General features: G+C 36.0%; 1 protein-coding gene across 4 annotated transcripts in view; it reads left to right on the top strand.

The window, feature by feature from the left end:
- Positions 1-22,602, top strand: part of CTNNA2 (catenin alpha 2) — a 535,735-nt gene extending 513,133 nt beyond the window's left edge. For 3 of the 4 annotated variants that reach the window (XM_075752786.1, XM_075752785.1, XM_075752788.1), the window contains 2 exons: positions 5,432-5,575; positions 21,462-22,602. In XM_075752786.1, the coding sequence (XP_075608901.1) occupies positions 5,432-5,575; positions 21,462-21,749 (432 nt within the window). In that variant the 3' untranslated portion in view covers positions 21,750-22,602. The remainder of the gene's footprint in view (positions 1-5,431; positions 5,576-21,461) is intronic. The other variant, XM_075752787.1, reaches the window with a different exon arrangement.
- Positions 22,603-23,210: the final 608 nt, after the last annotated feature.

Below are 23,210 nucleotides of genomic sequence, written 5' to 3'. Positions count from 1 at the left end.
CTCCAGAGGTCTCTTTTAAGTGACACTTGTATGGTGGTTTGATTCAGATAAGTGAAAGATCCCATAGGATCTTATTTCTACATCTCTGAGTTCACAAGATTTTACCTTGGTAACTGTTGCTAGATTGGGCAATCGTATATATCTCAAGCTTTGGCATCTGGGGGGTCTTAAGTATGATCCGCATAAAGAATAGCACAGAAGACTTTAGAAAGGCCGATTTGTTTTTATTAGTGTTATGGTTATTCAAAGCAGCTGAGTGAAGGTGGATTGGTGGTGGGCCGAGCTTGCGTTATGTAAGGAAAAGTAGATGAATGAAGCTTAAGACATAACTAAAAAACTCAACAAGAAAATATTTTTTATGAAATAATCTCAGTTCCTTTGAAGCGACAGTGTTTTGATATAAGGCTATTTTCAGGACTAAGAAAATATCTCATTCTATATAAATGCACATGTAAACACACGTACATATAAATATGAAACAATGTAACCTGCATAAATGGAAAGATGTTATCTAGAGCTTCATTTGCAAAGCAAAATCACACCGAACTTGTCTTCATTAGAATATATTCATGGAGACAAGAAGCACACACACAATCTATATGTCTACATTTAGTAGGTTAAAATTTAGACAGGTCAGACTTTTATTCTTGTTAAGAAGCATTTTGGCTACAGGGAACACACTCTTGTGCTTTATCAGGTAACAAATATTCATGAATTTCTGAAGATTACATTTATTGAAATTTCTCATTAGAAGAGTTTTCTGCAAAGAAAAGCATTTCTGATACCAAATAATGTTAAGCCATTTAATTCCATGAGAACCAAGCAAAGTGTTATGGATTCAAGATTGAGGCTTGAAACAAGTATGATCATAGAAAAGATCAGAGAATCGAAGGAAATATTAACGTATATGCTTCATTACATGCAGCATTTGTTTTAAAAATAGTAACCGCTCTAAAATCCAAAGCTCGCCTGCTACAGCAGTGATGGCTTCAGTCCAGCTTGTTTTCCTATTCCAGGTCATGCTGAATGAGATGGGAGACTTTCCGACACACAAACTGCACCAGCCCTGCAATAATTAGCAAGGCCTAGGGACCATTCTGTCATACCCTAAGACATGGTCCTGAAGGACTATTCCTATAAAAATTGCTGTAAAGAAAGAGAGGACTTCAGTGCTATCTCAGGTTCACTTCTTTTCCTGTCTTACTGCCTTTAAAGGAGGTGGTTTGGGACCAAGCTTCAGCATTTTGTATTAAATAAGAATTCCTTTCCCCTGGGGCATTCTCAGATACATCCCGAGGTTTTAAATAAAAATTAGGTTTGTTTCTTGAGCATGGAATTATGGAGAACTGAATTTACATAATGACAGATTTCGAACACAATAGGAGATTTTGGACTGCGTTTCTTATACAGAAGTACATCTTTTAGCTCTTGCAATTATTTAACTTCTTGATTTGGATAGTGGTGACACTTAATCTCACTTCTAAAAGTACTATCAGGTGTTGCTTTTGCAGATACTAAAAGAAAACGTCAGTTCAGACTCATCAGTTTCTTTCACTTTAATTATAGTTCTTGACAACCTGAGTTGCAGATGAGTAACACACACACAGAAACACTCACAGACAAGAAGACATACCCTCAAGGGAAACCATTACAGGTTTTCCCAGCCTGAGCAGATTCAGTTGGAAATACTGAACAAAACAGCTTACAACAAAGTATTTAATAAAACTCACACTAGGATGTATTTCCATTAAATGTGGGAGGTCATAATAGCCTTTAGGAAGAGTTCAAACTGAGTGAGGAAGGTTAAAATTTCCCTTATATCTTTACCCTCTGAAATATTTTCTTCCACATTTGGAACAGATTATTATTACTATTACTGTTATTATTTCTGAATCTCATAGGAGCAAAGGAAAAATATGTCTGTTCTCACATCACATCGTTAATCTTACACAACTGATAAGCAGTTGCGTCAACAAAAAGCATTTGTTTTGTATAATGTGTTTAAGGCATTGATATGGAGTCAAAATAAAAAACTACCCAGTGTCAGAAAAATCAGTCCTAACATTTTACTGTTACATATTCTCAAATGCTTTCTTTTAACATCGATTCTTTCTGATTTTGCTAACACATCATCAAAACACCTTGTGAACTCAGTTGCCAGGTAGGTAATATTATCACTAGAAAATGAGATGCAACATACAAGTGATTTGTCCTAAATCTCATTGAAGACCAAATTAGAACTTTATAAAATTGGATTAGAGCATCAATACTCCATTCAAAAAAATGCAGAAACATTTTCATCCTTTTTTTTTTTTTTTTACATGCAACGTTCCCATCGTCAAAAAATTAGAGAAGTTACAGCTTTACTCAATCTCAGATGGGATGTTACATATTTCATCATTACTTAGCTATGACAAATAATGAACAAAAAAGATTTTTCTGTTCATCCCTCAAGCTGATCCACTACAGCAACAGGATATCTCTGGGTCAGAGGCATGTCTGTGTTAAGGTCTCGATCTTTTATATGTGTCAGCATGGCATTTTTCCATGGCCTTTTCAAGCTGTTGTTTCAGTTTCTTAAAATATATAAAATTTTAAGTTGTGTAGGTATACCAGTAGTACGTATCATGTTTCTGCGCGGTTGGTACTCCTCAGCTTTTCACTGTCTTGCTGTATTCAAACTTTATAGACAGCAGCTACTGGTACCTTAGCGGTACCTGCCCATTCCCCATCATCTGTCCATCTTTTTAAGTAAGAAAGCAAGCACTTTGGTGTTTTTCCAACAGCTCTTCGATGTCAAACTGAACATGGACCCTTTTTTTAACTTGATTTCTAGTGCCTGGGTGAAAGTAATTAAATCATGACTTGATTTGTGTTCACATAGTTTTCTTATGCTGTTAGGCTTAACTTACGTCCCTTAAGAAAATATTTTAGAGTATTAAAGTCTTCGCTTACTCTCTCTTTGCATTTCCATGCAATCATTTAATTAATCTTAGTTGTATTCCTTGGAACGCTTGAACGATTCCTCTCCTTTCTTGCATGTATACACATTTTTAAAATGTTTTCCGTTAGGTATATTCTTTTTCTGCTTTTGTTCACTGTTTAGGCAAGTAATGTGTTCTAGCATATGTTGACAAATCAGTCTTGTCTTTTCTGCTCCTCCCTTAATTTTCTCTTTATCAACTACAGATATCATACTAAGGAGGTCAAAACAAGATTTCAGATTTGAGCAGTGCTAACCCCAAAATACCATCTGGGATATTATCTGCCACCTAATCTATTGAACTGTTTATATTGCATTATCATGATGGAATCTACCATATTTCTCCATACTTCTCATCTTGTGTTATTAGTGGAGAATTTTCTTGGCTATACTGTCTTCTGGAATTTAATCGTGCTGCTTCCATAAGTTTCTATTCCAATAAAAGACAATTTATTTCTTTTTAGGAGATCTTAGAACTGCTACTACAAGTGTAATATTTCTCTTATTTAAGGATATGTCATCTGAACATCCTTCTCTTTATCAGAATGAGCAAGCTTGCTTAGGCTTCGTAAGGTCTGGTAGTCACAGGAGTTTGAAATATATTCCTACTTTATTTGGCAAAAACAACTGTGGTGCAATAGTCAAGTCATAGGTTACCTAAGTTATGAATTAATGAATTCTACTTGGTACTTTTTACCATAAAAGCCTTTAAAAGTTCAATTTATCTTTTCTCTTTGGCAGACTAGTAGACATATATGTTAATGAGGAGTAGATGCAATACAGGGTACCAGAGGTGTTTGTCCTCCTCTCTATCTTCATACATGCAAATAGTTTGAAATCAAGGTGAGGTAATGAGAAATCAGAGAGACATGTATTTAATTCAATTATGAACTGAAATTCACAGCACTACCATCACTTTGCATTACTCAGATGCAGCCTAGTTTTGCATTGTGTTCCTGAAGTTATATATTAACAGGCACAACAGCTCTTCATTTAGTCAAGTAGACTAGCCCATTTGTTGAGTTTTTAAATTCTCAAATATACTGGTTTAAAGTAGCATCTGCAGATCCTACAGGATTACATTATGACAAAAGTTTTGAAGGTTAAGAAGAAAAATACTTGACTTCTGTGGTTAGGTGAAGTGACTGGTACTAGACATTAGTCACACACTTTCTTTTTTCAATAGAAGGAAAGGAGAGAAAAACAAAGAGCACACAAACAGAGCAGGGAATACACATTAATCATTACAAAGACTGAAAAAATAATCATGATTACAATTTACATGATCCTTGTAGCAACAAAAAGCCTACAGGAAAACATCAATATTAACTCTGTGTGCTTATAATGCATACTCTTAAAAAAGATTTAAAGAGCATTCATTTTTTCCTCTTCCAAAAGGCAGGATCTTACGCTAGCACTCTTTACTGGCACTGAATAGTCCCCCATTCTCTGAGCAGTTTTATTTAATGGAGTTACATTTAGCAGCATATACTATTTTTTTTTTCAATTTTAGTATACAGCTAGGTTATTAAGAAAATCCCAGTGGATAATATAAGCAATTATGTTTACTTTCAAACCTGCTTTTCCAGAATTTGGATGATAAAGATTCCATTTACAGTAAATTAGAATGAATATCCCATTTTAAGCCCTCCAGTTTCAGTTCTTGGGAATTTGTTTGGAAAAAAAAAAAATGAGCTTCAGCCTGTAAGGTTGTCGTTGTCTAAAAATGTACAGTCTTTAAAAGCATAACCTCTTTGCAAATTTGTTGATATTTTCTGGAACTTTAAAGTGTGCTCTGTAAATAAATGTATGCCCAGAATTTTTATACTTCCCTCACTTGTTCTTTCAGCACAGTTTGTCATTTCTCATTTTCAATGCGAGAAAAACATAATTCTTTCCTGACCTCCTCCATATAGTGCTATAGGTGACCTACCCTCTGGCTCACTCTATTCAAGGGTCAGCCCAGAGGTCTGGGCCTTGTAATGTTTATTCAGCACTGGTGGACGCAAGTGTAATTCCAGTTTTAGACACTGGAATTTCAGCTGCTTGCATCAGTGTTTATATTTTTATGCAGTTTGGCTGTTCAAAACCATACACAAAATAATGCTACTTGGAAGTCTATCAAAGTCATGCCCGATCTGATGTCAGTCACCTTTTACTGGGGATAGAGCTTTCTATCCTCTCTGGTTTTCATGAAAAGGTGCCAAAATTTATCCCCTTTCCCAATCAGCAAACCCTACGGGGCTTGCATGCCTAACCTGTGCTATGGGAGCAAGTGAAAGGAACCACCAGACAGCGGGGTTACTCATCGTGGAAGAGTCCCTGTTTCCTTGACCAAGCATAGCTCCGTCAGCACACGTTTTCCTCTCTCCTCACCTCTACGCTACGGCACAATATTTCTCTTGCTCTCTCTCTCACTATCTCTTTTCTGTATCTCTCGGAAATCAGACTGGAGTTCAGAGCACTTTCACTACCTTTTATGAGGTAGAGTGTGATGTCATAGATGGGGGCAGGGCTAGTCAACTTTCTACCCACCCACCCACCTGTGCTGAGGGAGCTACGCTTGAGACCGGAAGCAGTGACTCCTCGACGGTGAGTAACCTCCTGTCTCATCTCTATCTTTAACTCTCTCTATAGATCTGGGGGTGGAGGGAAAAGACATGAGAATGGGAGATTTTGTTGTTAGCCTCTTTTTTTTTTTTCTTTTAATTAACCATAGGGCTCACAGAATGAATTGCATGTGTTGTGTTTTAGTCACCTGGGAAAAAAATAATTTCCTTCCTATTCTAAATCCTAGGGTTAACGTCATCTATAAAGCAATGATCATGTTTCTTTGCAGAGGTGGTCCATTTACTGGTGGTTAAACGGATCCTTCAATGTTTATATTGCATTGTGAAAAGGCAGACTCTGGTCCCCTTGAACTCAATTGCTAAACTGCCATTAATTGAATTACAGGAGTGCTGGGCCATCATTTTTCTAAAGTCCTTTAGATTAAAAATAGATGGTGTTATTTATATATTTATCATTGCTGACTGTGGATAACGCCTGTTTATACAGGACAAGATTTTTATTTTCTGTATTCTCTGTTACTGTTTTTATTTGCTTTATCCAGAATGTTTATGAAGCCGTGTATTGACAATAGGCCAATTATAAGACCTATTTTATAGATTATATAAAATTCAAAAGTAAATTGTGGAAGATGTGAAATTAAGCAGGGAATCAAATCCCAGGAGGCATAACTGAGATTTAACCTTTGAAATTATAAATCAAAGCATTTGATTTTTTCTGTGATAAGAATTTGAGATGGGCAGGGATATTGCTAACTGAATTTCTTGGTGTTTTTCTTGTGTCACCACCTATACATTACTATTTCACTTTAAAACACTGTCATGTTACCTATTTCCCTTGTCCCCAAGTATTGCTACTTCACTTTTAATATCCCTCAGCATTTTAAAAAAGACAAGATGGACTACGAAGATCTTCCTTTCGTGTTCTGCCTCTTGGGTATCTATTAAAACTGTCAAGATGTCAGAACTTTCATACTAAAGCGCAGAAGAAGGATCATATGAAGGTTTTGACCCCTAGGGATACTGCAAATCTTGCTGTTCTTGTTCAGTTAAAGCTCTCTACCAGCTCTGTGTGGGGTCTTGTCATATCTCAGTGAAAGACACTAAAAGGCAGCAATGCATACTCTATGAATCAAGGGCAAAGAGAGTGCAATCACAGCCCTTTCAGCAGAGGTGGTCCGTAGGCTGATTGATGAAGTACTTCTATCTTCAGGTGACTAGGTGGCTTTGAGGAATTGGGTATAGGATGCAGAGCCTTCCATCTTCTGGTCAGTGGCACGTAGTTGGGATTGGTCAGTAGTGATGGATAGATATTTCTCCCTGATGATGCAGTGATGCTCTTTGTGTCGATGCATAGGAGATCCGAATGAAATTCTGGGAGAACAAAAGTCTTGTTTACAAAGCTACCAAAACTCTCACTAATGACTGTTTCCCTTCCTGTCAGAGAGAAAACTAAGGACAAAGAATGTAAAAATTGGCTCCCTGACAGGTGGTAGCTTTTATTCCAGCTTTGAATAATGTGTGCAAGGAGTTTTATAACTACTGCTTATTCCTTTAGTGAACCAAACAGTGAAGTCCCAAATCTTCCTTTGCAAAGCCAAGAACTTGTCTGGCAAATTTAGCTTCCCCAGCAAACTTTGATCATTAAAGTAGGAAGGGAAAAGCAGGTTAGTCAATCTCTAATGTTTCATTGGGAAAACTTTATAGAAATTGCTGTTGTTAGAGAGGGTTTGAGGATGTTCTTTTCAGAGGCAAATGCTTTGGTATAAAATTTAATTAAGATCCTAAACACACCTTTTGCTGATGTGTTTATAAATTGGTTTTGCACATAATTATATTTGCATAATGCAGAAGACTCTAATTTTTTTGCGCAGAAGAAGTAAAACATAAGGACCAACTGCACAGTGCCTCTAATCTCACTTCAATGATATGAAAGCATTTCAGTGGCATAGAGAGGGAAATTCTTTTTAAAAGTCATATAAGGATTGGGACCAGGAAGTCAGAACTGGTATAATTCAGTAATTAAGGTGAATTAGATATACCGATCCGCGCCTAAGGAAATATTATGGAAGAGAGATGTCAGTGGATTACTGTAAATCCAGAGAAATTTGCTCTCTACATTTATCTTTTAAGATGAGCAAATTAGCAGTTGACTGACTTATGTATAAGGAGGAGTTTGGAGAAGGAATGATATTCAAAATGACATAAACTGTTGTGATAATTAACCTGGAATCTGCCTGTGCCAAATCTAATAAATTTTTGTCCATGCAACCCCAGGATGTGGGTTTGCCTGAGTAACCTAACACTGGGAGAATGAATAGCCTAGTTTTACATTTACTGAGCTAATTCCCCTGATAAATTATTTTACTGGCAGCTATGATTAAAAAAAAAAAGAAATATATTAAAATGTCTAAAATGCACTGATTCTTGTATTTTACAGCTTTGGCTTGAATGTGTATTCAGTCAATTGTAACGTTTGTTTTAACTGTATTTATTTACATGTACATAAATTAAAGTAAAATATAATAAGGCCTAGATTTCAGCTGATTTTATTTAGTGTGTAATATGAAAAGTTATGAAAGCAAATATCTGAGTAACTTGTTCCAATATATGCTAATTTAAATGAGTTAAATCTCCACAAATATTTTGCAAACTGAAAGTTACTTTACAATAAGGCATTCTTAAAAATTGTGTTGGTTTATGTTGGCAAACACATTGTGTATTACTGACTCGAAGCAAAGACAGGAACTAGTATATTTATACCTATATATTTAAGCAGGCCAGCATTTAAATTACAGATTTGTTCCTCACTCATGCTGGCAAGGTGTGAGCAATACTTTAATGATGTAAGGTCATAAATAGGGATCAAATATTTTTTCTGTATGATTAAGGTAGCTATGTAAAATTCCCATTTTCTGTATTTGCCAGGCTGATTTCTCTCACAATTTGAATTAAAACTTCGTGGGTTGGTTCTTACCTTCTTCTTTTTCTATCTGAGAAGTGAGGGAGAGCTGTGAAATGCACCATCTGTTCACAAACCGTGTCAGCTGGCAGATAGATGCTCATCACCCTGCCCTCTCTTACTGCAGTTTTAGGCTGGTATAACACCACTGACTCAAAACGAATTACTTTTGATTTATTCTTGTTTAAGCAAAAGAAGTCATAACGATGGTGCACAGCATTCTAGAGGACTGTTTGTGTTGATTTAAATTGCGATCCTTTTAAACTTCGACCTCAGCTCATTTGAATTGTCAACAAAAATGCTTAATAGCACTTGGACTGAGTTGGAGTGGTTGGAGGAAGCTAGGACTGCATTAACACCCCGGACTTTCTGTTTCCGGGACAGTTTCATCTCAAAGATATTAAACACGATTCTGTTCAATCATAATCCTTTGGATTTTTATCAATCCCATCTGAGCATCTCAAAGCAAAGACAGTGTAAAACTGGAAACAAGCAAATATTGTCATTATTTCCCTTCTGCTAATGAGAATGCTGAGCCACACTCAAGGCAGAAAAGATCTGTAGAATCATGATGAGTTTCAAACACTACATCCTTCTCCAAGACTCAGATAATTTTCAAGACCAGCATTTCTCTGTCTTCCCTTCTATATTCCATTTTCCACTCTGGATGGCCAAATAACAATTAAAAAAATAAAAACAGGAGAAAGAGTTCACTTACCTGGGCAAGTGAATTAAACCATGTATTCAGACAAGCACAGAGTCAGGGGGTTTAGCCTTGGGTCTTTTGAGGGTATATATTCATACATAAGAGATGTAAACTTTCTATGAACTTAGCTGCTGCAGAAAGGAAACTGCCTATTTTTATTTTTTTTCTGGACAGCAATATTTAAATTCTCTTGTAAGGAACATTTATCTTATAAAGTAGCTCTCTTGGGGCCCCAATCTCATTAATTTCTGTGGGCTGGAGAAATTGAAATGTTTTGTAGTATGTGTTTTTTCCCCCATCTGACACTTTTGGGAATCAGAAGAATTAAGGAACGCAATCTCAAAAATATTCATGAAGTTTGTTTGAATTCTTGGACTACTGGGTCAAATCCAAGGACAATTTTTTGCAGATGTTGAGCATCTCTGCCCAGATTCACTGTACTGTCTTTAGGATTCTAATGCAATTTAATATATCTCAGTATAATAAAAAAGGTGGGGTACTCTGGCCCATCTCCATAGAAAATGAACCCATGAAATATCTCAGGTGCTCCATGGTTCCTGGTCTTCTCCACCAAGCACAGGAGGAGCCTGGAATGCCTTGGTTCAGCACCTAGAATTAGGTAGGATGAGTGCAGGATAAGACTTCATTTATAGAAGAAATGGAAACTCTGAAAACCTCACCTAGGTCACTGAACACATCGTCTCAATGGTTTTTATGAGCAGCCCTATTTTTCATGCCCACATTCTTTGAGAAATTGTTCAGTTACAGACATCTGAAAAAATGCTTCTGGGGGTTCTAGTGCACAAGGTATGAATAGTTCTTGGATCCTGACTAATACTAAGATGCATTCAGTCACAATTTTTCTGATGCCGAGTAAGTGCAGACAAGTCTATAGATAATCATGACTAACGTACGATATTTAAATTAGGTAAGAGCTTTATAAGAAAAGAGCTAGTGCAAATGCTTTTTCATTTCACCATTCTTCTAAATAACAGCTGAGTTTATACCTTCATCTCCTTTACATAAATTCTGGATTAGAGGGAAGATTTGGAGATGTGGTTGAATTAATTTGTTTTTGTGTAGGGAAGATTGTCCTGAGGTGAAAAGCACAGAAACCATTTGGGTTATGTGAATCATTGAGGCTATAAGTACTTCTGCATTTGTTGTTCAGGGAAAATGCTATCTAAAGTACTGAATCGCAAAACAAAACAGAGACCAAGTAAATTAGGATTTCCTAACACGAATATTTTCTGAAGAGAGTAGTACAGGACTTAACCAACTTGAGTGAGCTATTAAATATTTTTTCCTCCCTTCTACAGCTATGCAGTTTTTCCCTTTGGGTAAGACATTTGCTCTTGTAACAGTGAAAATGACATCGCCAACATCATCTACACGACTCTTTTAGATACATTTGCATGTATACAGAAGAGAGGCTGAAGGAGATATTGTTGTCCAGAACTACCTAGCAAGAGGATCTAGAAGAGCCAGATACAGACTTGTCAGAGGTACATAGTGACAGGAAAAGGGCAACAACCACAAGTTTTAACATGGGAAATACCAATTAGATATAAGGAATAAAAGTTTTACCTCAAGGGTAGTGAAATTCAAGTGCAGGGTGGACATCTCTAGTCCAGAGATGTGGGAGACTATCCATCCTTGAACATCCTCTGAAGTTGAGCAAAATCCTGAAAAACTTCATCTAATTCAATTTGTTGCAAAGAGGGCATTGGACTAGATGACTATTTGCATAATAAAATGTGAGTAATAAATGAGCCTTTACAATTCACAGCAAGATTTTACTCATTCTGCTTTATTCTTAATTTGCTGTTGTCTTTCCTTGTTCTTTCCTTGTGAACTGCAACAGCCTTTACAATTGTTTCTGTTTTGTTCTGTTTTCATTTGTTTGCAGTCTTCAGTAATTCTTACCTGTTTGGCTGTTTTTTAAATAACATCTAGTGTTAGCTAAAGTTAAAAATGTAACAAACAATTGCATTCACAAATTTTATATTCAGTAATTGACCAGGGGAAAAAAACCTTCTAGTAAGGAACATTACTAGAATTACTGAATCTTATTTAACCATTGATTGAACTGGTCTAACAAATAGAACAGTTAATTGTGAATAATGTATTTGGAATAAAATGTTAGAATTTCCTTTGCCAATTATTTGCCATATATTATGACGCTAGCTCTGTCAATGCTGGGAGTTTTCTGAAAAGCTGAAGTGGGTCTGTCTCTTGAAGACTACTGTGGAGATTTAATTTTGTTTCTTTATTTCATTGCATACTACTGTAAAGTCCTAGAAAGTGCTCAGGGACTCAAACGGAGAAAGGAGTGTTTTCACTGACTGGGCTGAGTCACACCCTCAACTCCAAGGAAGTAAAAGCCTTTTAGCACCTCAGAAGTGATCAATATCTTGAATGAGCGAGCCCTTTGTCGGCTTCTGTGAGACATAAAATATACATGAACAACAGCAGGCAAACTTTAGGAAGCAAGGAAGAATTGCCCTGATACTATTTTCCATTCTACAAGAGGATTTTGTTTTATTCATTTTGACTCTGTGTGATGCGTTGTTTCCAAGCCCTTTCCTGAGAAAAGCCAGCTATGCCCATAGAACAGCTGTCTTCAAAGTGTCTCTGTGATGACCTGGGCAAGCGTAACTTTAGAGATATGAAGCTAGCTGAAGGAGCGAATTTGCCTCGAAATGTGACAGATCCTCACAGTTGAAGACACAGAGATAACTCGTATACAGATACCATTCTGACACTTTTACAAATTAAAAAAGAAGTTGGGAAAATAACACATTTCTCAGCATTGCAGTCTGAAATCCTGCACTATGCTGCTTTTCTTTTTGTTTTCATTGTGACAAAATCAGGACGAATAGTAGGAGATAGCACATTCTCATGTAAAGAATATAGTGTTTCTATGCTTTATTGATTTTCTTTTATCTAAAGTCTCCTGCATTTTATCACTGAGAGTACAATTTCCAACCAACCAGACATGATTTGGACTCCCTTCAGGTAAGACTGTAGGAAAGACACGCTTTTCCTGTTATTATACCAGTTCTCTAGACAAAGAACAAAAGGTTTGCTTCCAAAACTCAATTTGAAAAAGCACTAGATTATTTTGGGCTTTTAAAAATCATATCTATCTTCAGATTACATACTAGTCAGAATTCAAGTCAGGAGGAGGGAGGTCCATAGCACAGAGTAGTTAGACATCCTATATTTCCTCTTTCAGATTTAACTGCAATTGGATATGAAAGTGGAAATTTGTACTGAGATGCTTTTGACAGAGTCCTGTCTGCGCTTTTCACTCTGCGACGTCAGGTTGAGACAATGCTGTATATTGTGTAGACTTCTGGCATATGAATCTCTGTGTAAAATGGTGTATACAGTCCTGGCGATACACAGACTACTTACATAAAGTTTTGATTAATGACTTTTTTTTATTGGTCCTGATACTGAACTTCAACAGACTTACTCTAATTTTCTTTAGTAACCCTCCTGGCAATATCAAAAAAATCTTAGTTATAGTTTGAGTTAGCCTATCCTGTCAAATATAGTTTGGACTTGATCTTTGTTGCAGACTTTTTGTCTTCTCCTCGAAGATTAGGTAGGAGCCTATCTTCAAATCAGTCATACGTATTGGAGTGCGTCCAGAGGAGGCCACGAAGGTGATCTGAGGGCTGGAGCACCTCTGCTATGGAGACAGGCTGAGAGAGTTGGGCTTGTTCAGCCTGGAGAAGAGAAGGCTCCAGGGAGACCTTGGAGCCCCTTCCAGTCCCTACAGGGGCTACAGGAAAGCTGGAGAGGGACGGGTGACAAGGGCAGGGAGTGACAGGCCAAGGGGAATGGCCTGAAGCTGCAGGAGGGGAGATGGAGATGAGATGGGAGGCAGAAATCCTTCCCTGTGAGGGTGGTGAGGCCCTGGCCCAGGTTGCCCAGAGAAGCTGTGGCTGCCCCTGGCTCCCTGGCAGTGTTCAAGGCCAGGTTGGATGGGGCTTTGGGCAACCTGGGCTAGTGGAGGGTGTCCCTGCCCATGGCAGGAGGCTGGAACTGGATGATCCTTAAGGTCCCTTCCAACCCAAACCATTCTAGGAGTCTATGATACGAAAGTCTTTTTCCCATTAACCACACAAAAATTCAGATCAAACCATTCCACAGGATAGAATGATTTTGAAGTCGTAAATGTGATTGTACTAATTTTGCTATAATTAATAATGCAACTGTGGTGCCATTAAAGAATCATTTTTTTGTCCATGACATTCCATCATTGGCACCATCCTCCGTCATTAATTCTATATAGAAGGAGGCAAATATAGAAGAAGAAAACCTTGAGCCATCATGGCAGGAGACTCATTCACGTGTTTGTCAATTGTGGATTGATGTAGAAAGTGTTTCTTTCTCTACATTACCTTAGCAAAGAAAATGTGTAGTATATGCCACCATAGTGCTGGCAAAGTTGCAAGGTGAAATCCTGTTCCCATCTACAAAACTCCTTTGACTTCGTTGACTGAGGATTTCTTCCTTGGTCTGTGGAATTGTTCCAGATGTTTACGCAAATTTTTGGGGCGTTATTGTACCATGAAAATTACTGATAAAGCAAGCTTATTAAAAAAATTCAATGCTATATACGATTTCTTGTCCTTACAGTGTTTCTGGTGTATGATTTTCTTTTCATTTTTTTCCTGCTCTGCAGTTGCAGATAATGAGCAGAAGAAAAAGAACTGATTCTGAGAAATTTTTCATTATGTGTCAAAATATTTTCCCTGATTAAATTCTGAAAAGAATGCAACAATATATTAACTTAATATTAAATATTGAGGAAATAATCTACATTAAGTATTTACAAGAAAAAAATGTAAATTTTGTGTTATTACAGTAATGTCACATTGGATAAATAATTTATTGACTGTAAGTACAATTGAAGAATAGAAAACCTTTAATATCTATAAAATAATTCCAAAATATATTTTTCACCTTTGGACCTGCCAGATGGAGAGAAGTTAGTAATAATATTTCACGAAAAGAATTGGATAATGTTAACTTTTAGTTGTTTCCAATTGTCCTATTTTTCATTTCACCATTTCAAATGTTAAAATACAAGCTTTCATGCTAGCTCATTAGGACAAACACTGACAATATGGAACATCAGACATTGATTTAAAAATATCATTTTAATAATGTCTAAATCAGAAAGGTGTTTAGTGATTTCCACCAGTACAACAAATCATATGTAAAACTAGATGGAATAAAGTCAAAGTAAGTGTCTGAGCCTTGCCTAAAATTCAGTCTACGTATCTCATCAGGATTTACAATTGAGTACTTCACTATGTTACTGGATGACCCAGTAAGCAATTTCAGTGCATACATAACTTATGAGAGCTGGCTGGATGGCAGAGTTGGAGATGTCTAATATCTCTAGTGGTGTACTATGCTCTTGGGCCAAAACCAACTGGATTCAGTATCCTTCAGACTATAACCTGGGAGTGAGGATTTTTGCAAGGCCTCCTGTTAAAGATCCATCCACTTGTAGCTAGTGATGAGGGGAGAGGAGAGGACAAAGCAAAGACGGGTGAATAGGCAATTGATCATGACGTTGAAGCCCATGTTTTGGTCTCTCAACTGAGAAGGCAAAAAAATACTTTTTTTCCTCAAAAAAAAAGAAATATGTGTAAGTTTTCTGGCACCCACTGTGAAATTTAAGTACGGTCTCTGCTAGCTGAGCATTTCTGAGTTACTGCATGACTTACTATTTTGGATGCTGATCCAGAAACAAAAGTTATGCTGGGCTCCTGGTGTTTCAGTGAAGTCGCCTTTATGTATTGCTACTTCCAGATACATTTGAGGGCATTTAGGTGGTATTCCTTAACTTTACAGGGTTAGTATTCTTATTTTATCATAAAATCAGATTACTTCTTCAAACCTCTTTATTGAGTGAATGAAGTAGAAACTCACCCTGACCCCCAATTCTAGTGACATCCAGTGGTGAATTGTATTTTATGATTATATTTATATCTACATATCGCTTTTAGTTTCGTATTAAGTTTTCTCCTCAAAGCAAATGAATTGGGATATCATTATTTATCTTTTTTCTTTTAACATAGCCTGGGATAAGTAAATCAACTGTATAAATGCATCTCTACAAATTCTCTGCATTATGTCTCTTTGACATCTTTTATTGGGAACGCCAGTACTGGGAGTATTTTTATATGCTTATATGTTTTCAAACTGGCACAAAGCAGTTGGTAACGTATTGACCTTGTAAACTAAATGTGTGTTTGAAAATGGCAGTGGTCCAGAGAAGACAGAAGATACTCATAGTCCTTGGTACACTTGTGTGCTTTCTGTTGGCCTAAGAGATGGCAGCCTTTCTTAAATACAACCAAATGGTCTTGAGAATCCCTGTGGGTTTCTCACCTGTAACTGTAGAAATGCAGATGAGGACAGTTATTCAGTGGACTGGCCGCCTATAAAACAGAACTACCCCCAGAATGAATTAAATACCCAACATGTATAAGGGGATACGTTAATTGCATTCAAATGTGAAAATAAATAGCTAGGAAAAAAGGAGTAGAATACTATTTTCTCTGCATAGCCACAGATCCCTTTTTAACACCATTGTAACCACATTACATTCCAAATAATGACATTTTGTTTGTTATAGAATTTCAAATAGGTAGGATAGTTTTCTCACAATGGATCAATATCTAGCAAAACCCTTATGCACGTTTTCAAGTAAATGACTGAAATACGGCTTCAGACATTGCGTAGTAGTGCTGATAAATAGCAGATGTCTCCTACCATAGGGATGAGTGCATCTGAATAGCAAATAGGCCATTCTTGCATTGGCTGTCACTAATAGTATCATGTTTTATGCATGAAATGTGAGACATAAGTATTATGAATAAGATCTTTTTCTTACATATATCTTACTTACATATGTAGGACTGGATTTACTATTATGCACAGCTGAGAGGAAAATGTTCTGTTGAATAAGAATATAATCTGGGAAAATGGTATTCCTGATTCACCCCCCAGATCCATAATTGCTTCAAGTAAATTCAGTTGCTCTAGAGGCAAGTTAGTTGACTTTTGGTTTGAGGTAACAGGAACTGTACCTGTTCACAAAAGTTTGAACTTGCTTTGAAAAGGAGGAGAAGCAGGGAATGCACCCAGAATTCACAGCTAGCCTTGAGAGCTTGGCAATGCGTAAACTACTTGCCGAAGGCAGACAAATCAAGTCTTAGCCAAGAGTATTCAAAGGGTTACAGGTTCTTTTTCAGCATGTTAAATAAATGACGATTGCTCCTCCTGGTCTGTACAAAGTAAACCAGACTGAACTTAATAATCAATAATTACTAATAGTAATTTTTTGTATTTTTACATTTTAAGGTCAATATGGGCCATTGTTATCATCTAAGCTGCTTTCCTACGTAATTGATGCATAGGCTCCCTGAATTAAAGTGCATTAAAAATGTCCAATGGTTACGTTTAAACTAGAATGTACATATTAAGCAAAAACATCCAATATTGATTTCACATTTTCTAGAGATAGAATCGCTATCTTTCATGAGTTCTTGTGTGTAATTAATATCACTGCTAAAAATTTTCAGCTAATTAATAACTAAGATGACCTGCTTCACCTTTCAGCCATTAAGTTCTGTTATATCTTTGTCTAATCTGTTGAACTTGAAATATTATCAGCTCTCTGTTACTATGTGCTTGCTAATTTCAATCAACTAATTTTTTAATCATTCACATTATTAATGGAAAAAACAGAGCTGACTGCATGTTTCCTGTAAAAGATGTTTTTTATTCTTGAGGTTCTTTAAATTCTTTCCAGTTCCCCTGTGTTGTTCTTGCATTGAGAAGAGGACTCAGTATTCCATAACCGTGGACACACAAAACCTGAATGTGATAATTTAACGTATTTCATCAGTGTCCTCCTTTTTTTATACTCAAGGAGTGATTGCCTACGAAAAAGTTCCTTATTGTATAAGTAGGTATCATCTGCGATTAAGCTGGCCAAACTGAAATCTACATTTCTGACTTTTACCAGCTTATTAGATATCAATCACATGCCCTGTCTATGACTTACCACTTTCCCAATTCTTATGTTATCTGCAAAATTCATTAGTTAATTCTTTCCAAGTTTTTAACAGAAATATTAATATTGTAATGCTGACAAATGGTTTCTCCAAGACCCCACTGCAAAAGTCACCGTTTAGCAATGATTTTTTTTTTTTTTAATATATATATATATATATTTTTGGAAACTTAGCTATTAGAGGATGTGGAATCATTCTGTATGTGCCTTGTTAATTTTGTATCATCAGCTGAGTTTTTAATCAAACTGTCATGAAGTACCAAGCAAAACACCTTTCAAAGGTTCAATTATATCAACAGCATTATTTTAAGCCATCCAAAGTTTAATCACATCAAAATATGATGTAAGTTACTTTGAAAATATTTGTACCCACAAAACCTTTTGGTTACTATTAACTGTATTTCTTTCCATCCTTTATTTATGCAGTGTTTCATAGACATTGCATCATTTTATTTGGGACTGCTGTCAGCTGAACTGGCCTATAATTTCACAGGTCATTCTATTTGCCCTGCTCAAATATTTCCAGACTAGGAACTATCTACAATTCTTTTGATGTCTTCCCTCACTTTTCAAGGTTTATTAAAATCGACAATAATGATATAGACCATTCTTAAACAACCAGCTCTTTTAAAATCACCTATAATATATCTTTGCTCACTGGAAATACAGGGGTTTTTCCTCTATTTTCCCTACTGTTTATAGTATATTTCTGACTATAAATATGAAGAAATCTCTGGAAATTAAATTTTCTCCTTTCTGAAAACTGGTATAATTCTTCCCCATTACAGTGGTGTGACAATGCAGGGAGAACATCTCATTTTATTTGCTTTACTATCAAGGAGAAAACCCCCGTTTTATTCTTTCCTGCTTCTTCAGCTATTTTGGTATTGTAATTGCTGGTTATTTTACTTAGATTATGTGTATACGTAAAAGCAAGAGATCTTAATTGTCACAAGATTCTGGAAAATTCTGCATATAGTGTAGGAAAAATGCAGCACAGTTTATAAGGAGATCAAAAACTCCTCAAAGCCTTATGCATTTTTTGGTGAAGAAAACCCTGAAATTATCTTCTTGGCAGATAATAGGCTCTGCTGCTCCAGTGCTCTACCCTTGCATTCACTAATTACAATATAAGCTTGTAACAAAATCTTTTTTAAATTTTTTTTCTTAATGATTTATGCCTTCCCTGGGTAGATGGCAGTTTTAACCTGGATAAGTGTCCGACTCCAGTGCAGTGATTCTTAGTTTCTTTATGGATTTTGAATTTTCACCAGCATTCTCTGTTCTTGGAGTTTTATGGGCCAATAACCTAAATTTATCTCTTATGTTTAAGAGGGCTTTTTTTCCTAAATGGAAGGAAATGTATTTGTAGAGATCTAAGTAGCAGAACATTATTACTTTGTGTAGCAAGTCAAAGGCTCTGTTAGCTGTTAGCACGGAAAGCTATCGTTATATTCATAATTCCCTAACTATTGCTAGGGAGTGAAGTTTGCCTTCTGTACTGTGCAATAATTTCCTAGTGGTACTTTTATTTGAAATGTTAATTTACCTTCTTCTTTTTTTTTTTTTTTTTTTTTTTTTATTAACATTATCTGTTTGGAAAAGTGCATATGTTTCTGTGCCCAGATTTTGTAAGGAATTAACGCGCTAAGGGCTTGATTCACTGCTGCCTCGTTCCACTTTTATGCCACTGTAGCTCTGCTGATTACAAAGCACAGCTTAAAACTGAAGTAACGCAGTGGTGTAGTAAGATCTAAATGTTAATTGAATGATGTTCATTCAGTTTAATTCTTCTTTACTGAGCCATAAGACAAGCAAGGAGCTGGAGGCAATAAGAAAATCACTGGAAGTGCTTAGGTAGCCAATTTGGATACATGGGATGGCTACCAGCAGATTTTGGAGAACACTCACAGCCTAATACTGTTATGGGAGTTTTATGTCTCTTTTCTGATTCCAAGAATTGAAAGCATTTTACAATATGAATGGATATTAAGGGCAAGGACTAAGTATCTGCATGTTAAAATGTGATTAATAATGGTGAAAATCGAGAGCTCTTATGTACTGTAACAGCAGATTGAAACTAAAGGTAATTAAAGTGGCATCAAAATATATAACATGGTTTTCTAAAAGACATCATTGCAACCCGCATCCAGTCTTGCAGTACGTGCTTCTGCACAGCTTTATTGATATACTCCATAAAATTACTAATGTGTTTAAAGACGTAGATTGTGTCCTTTGTATGATTTTAAGCATCTAATTTAGGTGCCTCCTCATTTCAAAATGCTTCCTTTAATCATTTTGTTCCTTAATATATGTCCCATCTAAAATAGCTACCAGAACTCTTTTCATAAAGAAATGCTGGAAAATGTGAGGCTATTAGAAACCTTCAACAAAAAAGAATTCATTCAGGAATGTGCAATATAGGCTTGATCCAGTCAGTTTATCTACATTGATTATGAAGAAAACACTATTTGATGGTACCACTTATATTCAATATCAATCCACCAGTGTTTCAAAAAGAATCGTTTAACAATGAATAATGCTTGATTGTAGATCTCTGCAGTAAATTAGAATATCCTAATTTAATAGAGTATGATCTGTTATTTGCCAACAAACATACAGATTGCCTTATAAATCATGCAGTAGTGTGGTTATAGAATAACACTATAGTGAATTATATTTCATTACTCCCTATTGAACAGTCATGTTTCTTCTATATAATGTAATTTTCCATCTTTTAACTTAGTTTCTATTACTAACAGAAAATACAAATTAGTCCTGAGGAAAAATATTTACTGGGGGCAGGCAATTAACTATGCATTTCAGGGAATGACACCAAGTACGTGAAAATCATTAAAATGCTTTTTTGTTTTTCACCTCACTGTATGTAGCTGTTTATGTATTTAATGAATCATAATGAGTATAAGACTACAGCTGAGGAAATAAAAAATAATAGGTAAGTCTACAGATTAATGTCGTTCTAGACACAGGCTTTCTGTAATGTTTGTTCTTGTTCACATCAGCCACTGACACTTCAGAAAGAGGTTTCTTCTGAATTATTCTTCTGTTAATGATTCAAAACACTTGAGGTGAAGTATAATATGGTTTTTGTTATTGCCTTATCAGTATTTATCCTGGTTACCTTGCTTAGCATTTATGTTAAGGAAACACATATGTTCCCCAAATATGGAGCAGGAAAGATTTGAAGGGAGGCAAGACTTTTATACTAATTAAATAATAGCTAAGAACTTACTGAGCGAGTGGGGTGGCATTGAAGAGTAATAATATTACATCCAAAATTGTTCCTACAAACTGGACTTTTGAAAAATTTGGCCAGGTATACGTAATTGATTTCAGTGTATGATGGAAGCTTGTTGACTGGAAGTCCCAACGGTTTGATGTTCAACAAGTTCTTAAGGCCTCTTACATCCAAAGGACCCAGGAACCTCAGGCAGACTCTTGCATGGGAGAAACACAAAGGTATATGTACGAAAAGCCTGCTAATCATAAAGTAAGATTCCTTGTGAACATAACTAGCTCAAATATTACAGTAGCTACAAAAACCTGCAGTTAACTGTTTCATCTTTTTATTTCTTTAGGGGTTTCAAAATCTCCTTTCATCTTTTCAGATGGAATTCTCTAACAAGCTCAGCACTGGCCTCACACTGTTCCTGTAGACATCATTGGGGGTGTTATTCTGGGCTTGATAGGAATAATTAGAACAAACTTGAACACTTGGAAAAATCCCTGTTGACCTGTTTTGCAGTATCTGACATGTAAAAGTAAAATTTTAAAGGTTTATGTGAGAAGTCATCGGGTTTTTGTGAAGAAAGAGGAGACTTCTTCACCCATAGAAAAAGAATCAACAACAAAAAAAAATAGCCAACACAAGCTTTTCCTTTGAATTTAAAAAAAAAAAAAATAATAATGTGAGGTACCACAGTCTTACCTTTACTGTTAGGTACATGATGTTGCTGGTGCTTGTTACTACAAGCTACTTGATTAATCCTGAGGGAGAGGATTCATTTCATCTTTAAGGAGATCTGAGAGTATCCAGGCTTCAGTCAGGAAATGGTCCAGTGATCCAGTCCTGGAATAACCTTGCTGTATTTCATTTTCTTTTCTATTTATAGCTGGACAGTGCCACTTCTCTCATCCAGGCAGCTAAAAATCTGATGAACGCTGTGGTCCTTACAGTGAAAGCATCGTATGTGGCTTCTACTAAATATCAGAAGGTCTATGGTACTGCTGCAGTGAACTCACCAGTTGTATCTTGGAAGATGAAGGCCCCTGAGAAGAAACCTCTAGTAAAGAGAGAAAAACCAGAAGAATATCAGACAAGAGTGAGAAGAGGGTCCCAGAAGAAACATATTTCCCCTGTACAGGCCTTAAGTGAATTTAAAGCTATGGATTCATTCTAAACCACTAAGCTTTACCAGGAGGGTTTTATATTCTTTTTGTATGCATACCTGCCGACTTGTATGCGTCTGGCATGGGGTGGGGGGAAGCAGTGTCAATTTGCATGCGACCTGGGACTCTATTGAAGTAACTAAACTTTCTGCAATGCCAAAATTTAGGGCATTCTCTTCTGATGTTAAATGGACTTATTCCAAGCTTACTTTTTAAACTAAACTATAGCATTAAATTGGCCAAAGAATTTGCATCACAGGGGTACGTGTGGATTAACTAATAAATTCAAGTCTAAACCCAGAAATTTTTATGCATGCAAGAAACATTAGGTTGGCAGGTATATTAAGTGACAAAAAATGGAATTGTAATGGTAGACCATAAAGCTTGTATTGCTTCTGTTCCAGTGCAAAAATGTACTAGCCAATATGCTTAAATGTGTGGCCCAATAATTAAATGATATAACTTTTAAGTCATCTTCATTATAGTATGTGAATTTTTAAAACAGATACAAACTAATTAATCTTAAAAATGCTTCTTTTAAACCATATTTTGTTCTTTATATTCTAGTAGTGTTATGATTGCTCACATTTCGATTAATCCCATTAATATGACCAGAGGTTTACTTTTGCCAATTGAATTCCTTATGGTGGAGTATGAAGCACAATATGGTGATTGACATTGCCTTTTATATTATGATTATTATTATATTAGTAATAGAAGACCTGATGGTGGAATGTTTAGAGACACGGAAACTGACAGTGTGAGAATTTAGAGGCAAATATGTAGGTGTAGCTTGGATTACAGGTATCTGACATACCATTGTAACCACTAACTCAATAAACTCATTTAACCTTGGATCCTCAATACGGCTCGTCTCTTTTAATGCGCAGCTATCTCCTGCATCAAAGTTGATCTAGACAGTGATTAATTTTGCCTCATGCTTCCTCTTTTCCTTTTTTTTTTTTTTTTTTTTAAGGAAAGGCAACATATTACATTCATTTTCTAATTTTTTATAACAAGGATAGCCAAACATGATCAGTGGGTCAAAACCAGAGTTTAAATCTGAGACAGATTTAAACCTCAATACATATGAGATGTACGTGTCAAGTGTGGGAAGAAATTATTTGTTTGAATACAACACCTCGGAAACAGCGTAAAGATAATTCAATTTATTAAACTTATAAGATGGATATCTCAGAACCTTGGAAATCATCTGCTGTGCCACACTGTATAGACCTGTATAAAAACCGCTGCACAAAGAAATAAAGTATCTATTTTTATTCCATTTTGGCCCCAACAGTTGGCTCAACTACTGAGATTGTATTATTGTTATAAAAAGGTCTTGGTACATATGAAAATAAAACAATGAGCATGGATTTATTTTTCTTATAATTAAATACTAACAAGAGAACATTCACGACCTCTTAAGGGATTTGAAACACTGTGAGAAACAGTGAGGTTCACCATAAGTG

This window comes from Balearica regulorum, chromosome 4 (genome assembly GCF_011004875.1).
Source record: "Balearica regulorum gibbericeps isolate bBalReg1 chromosome 4, bBalReg1.pri, whole genome shotgun sequence".
In the NCBI taxonomy this organism is placed as follows: domain Eukaryota; kingdom Metazoa; phylum Chordata; class Aves; order Gruiformes; family Gruidae; genus Balearica; species Balearica regulorum.
The sequence above is the reverse complement of the archived record's forward strand: the minus strand, read 5'-3'. Positions and strand labels throughout refer to the sequence as shown.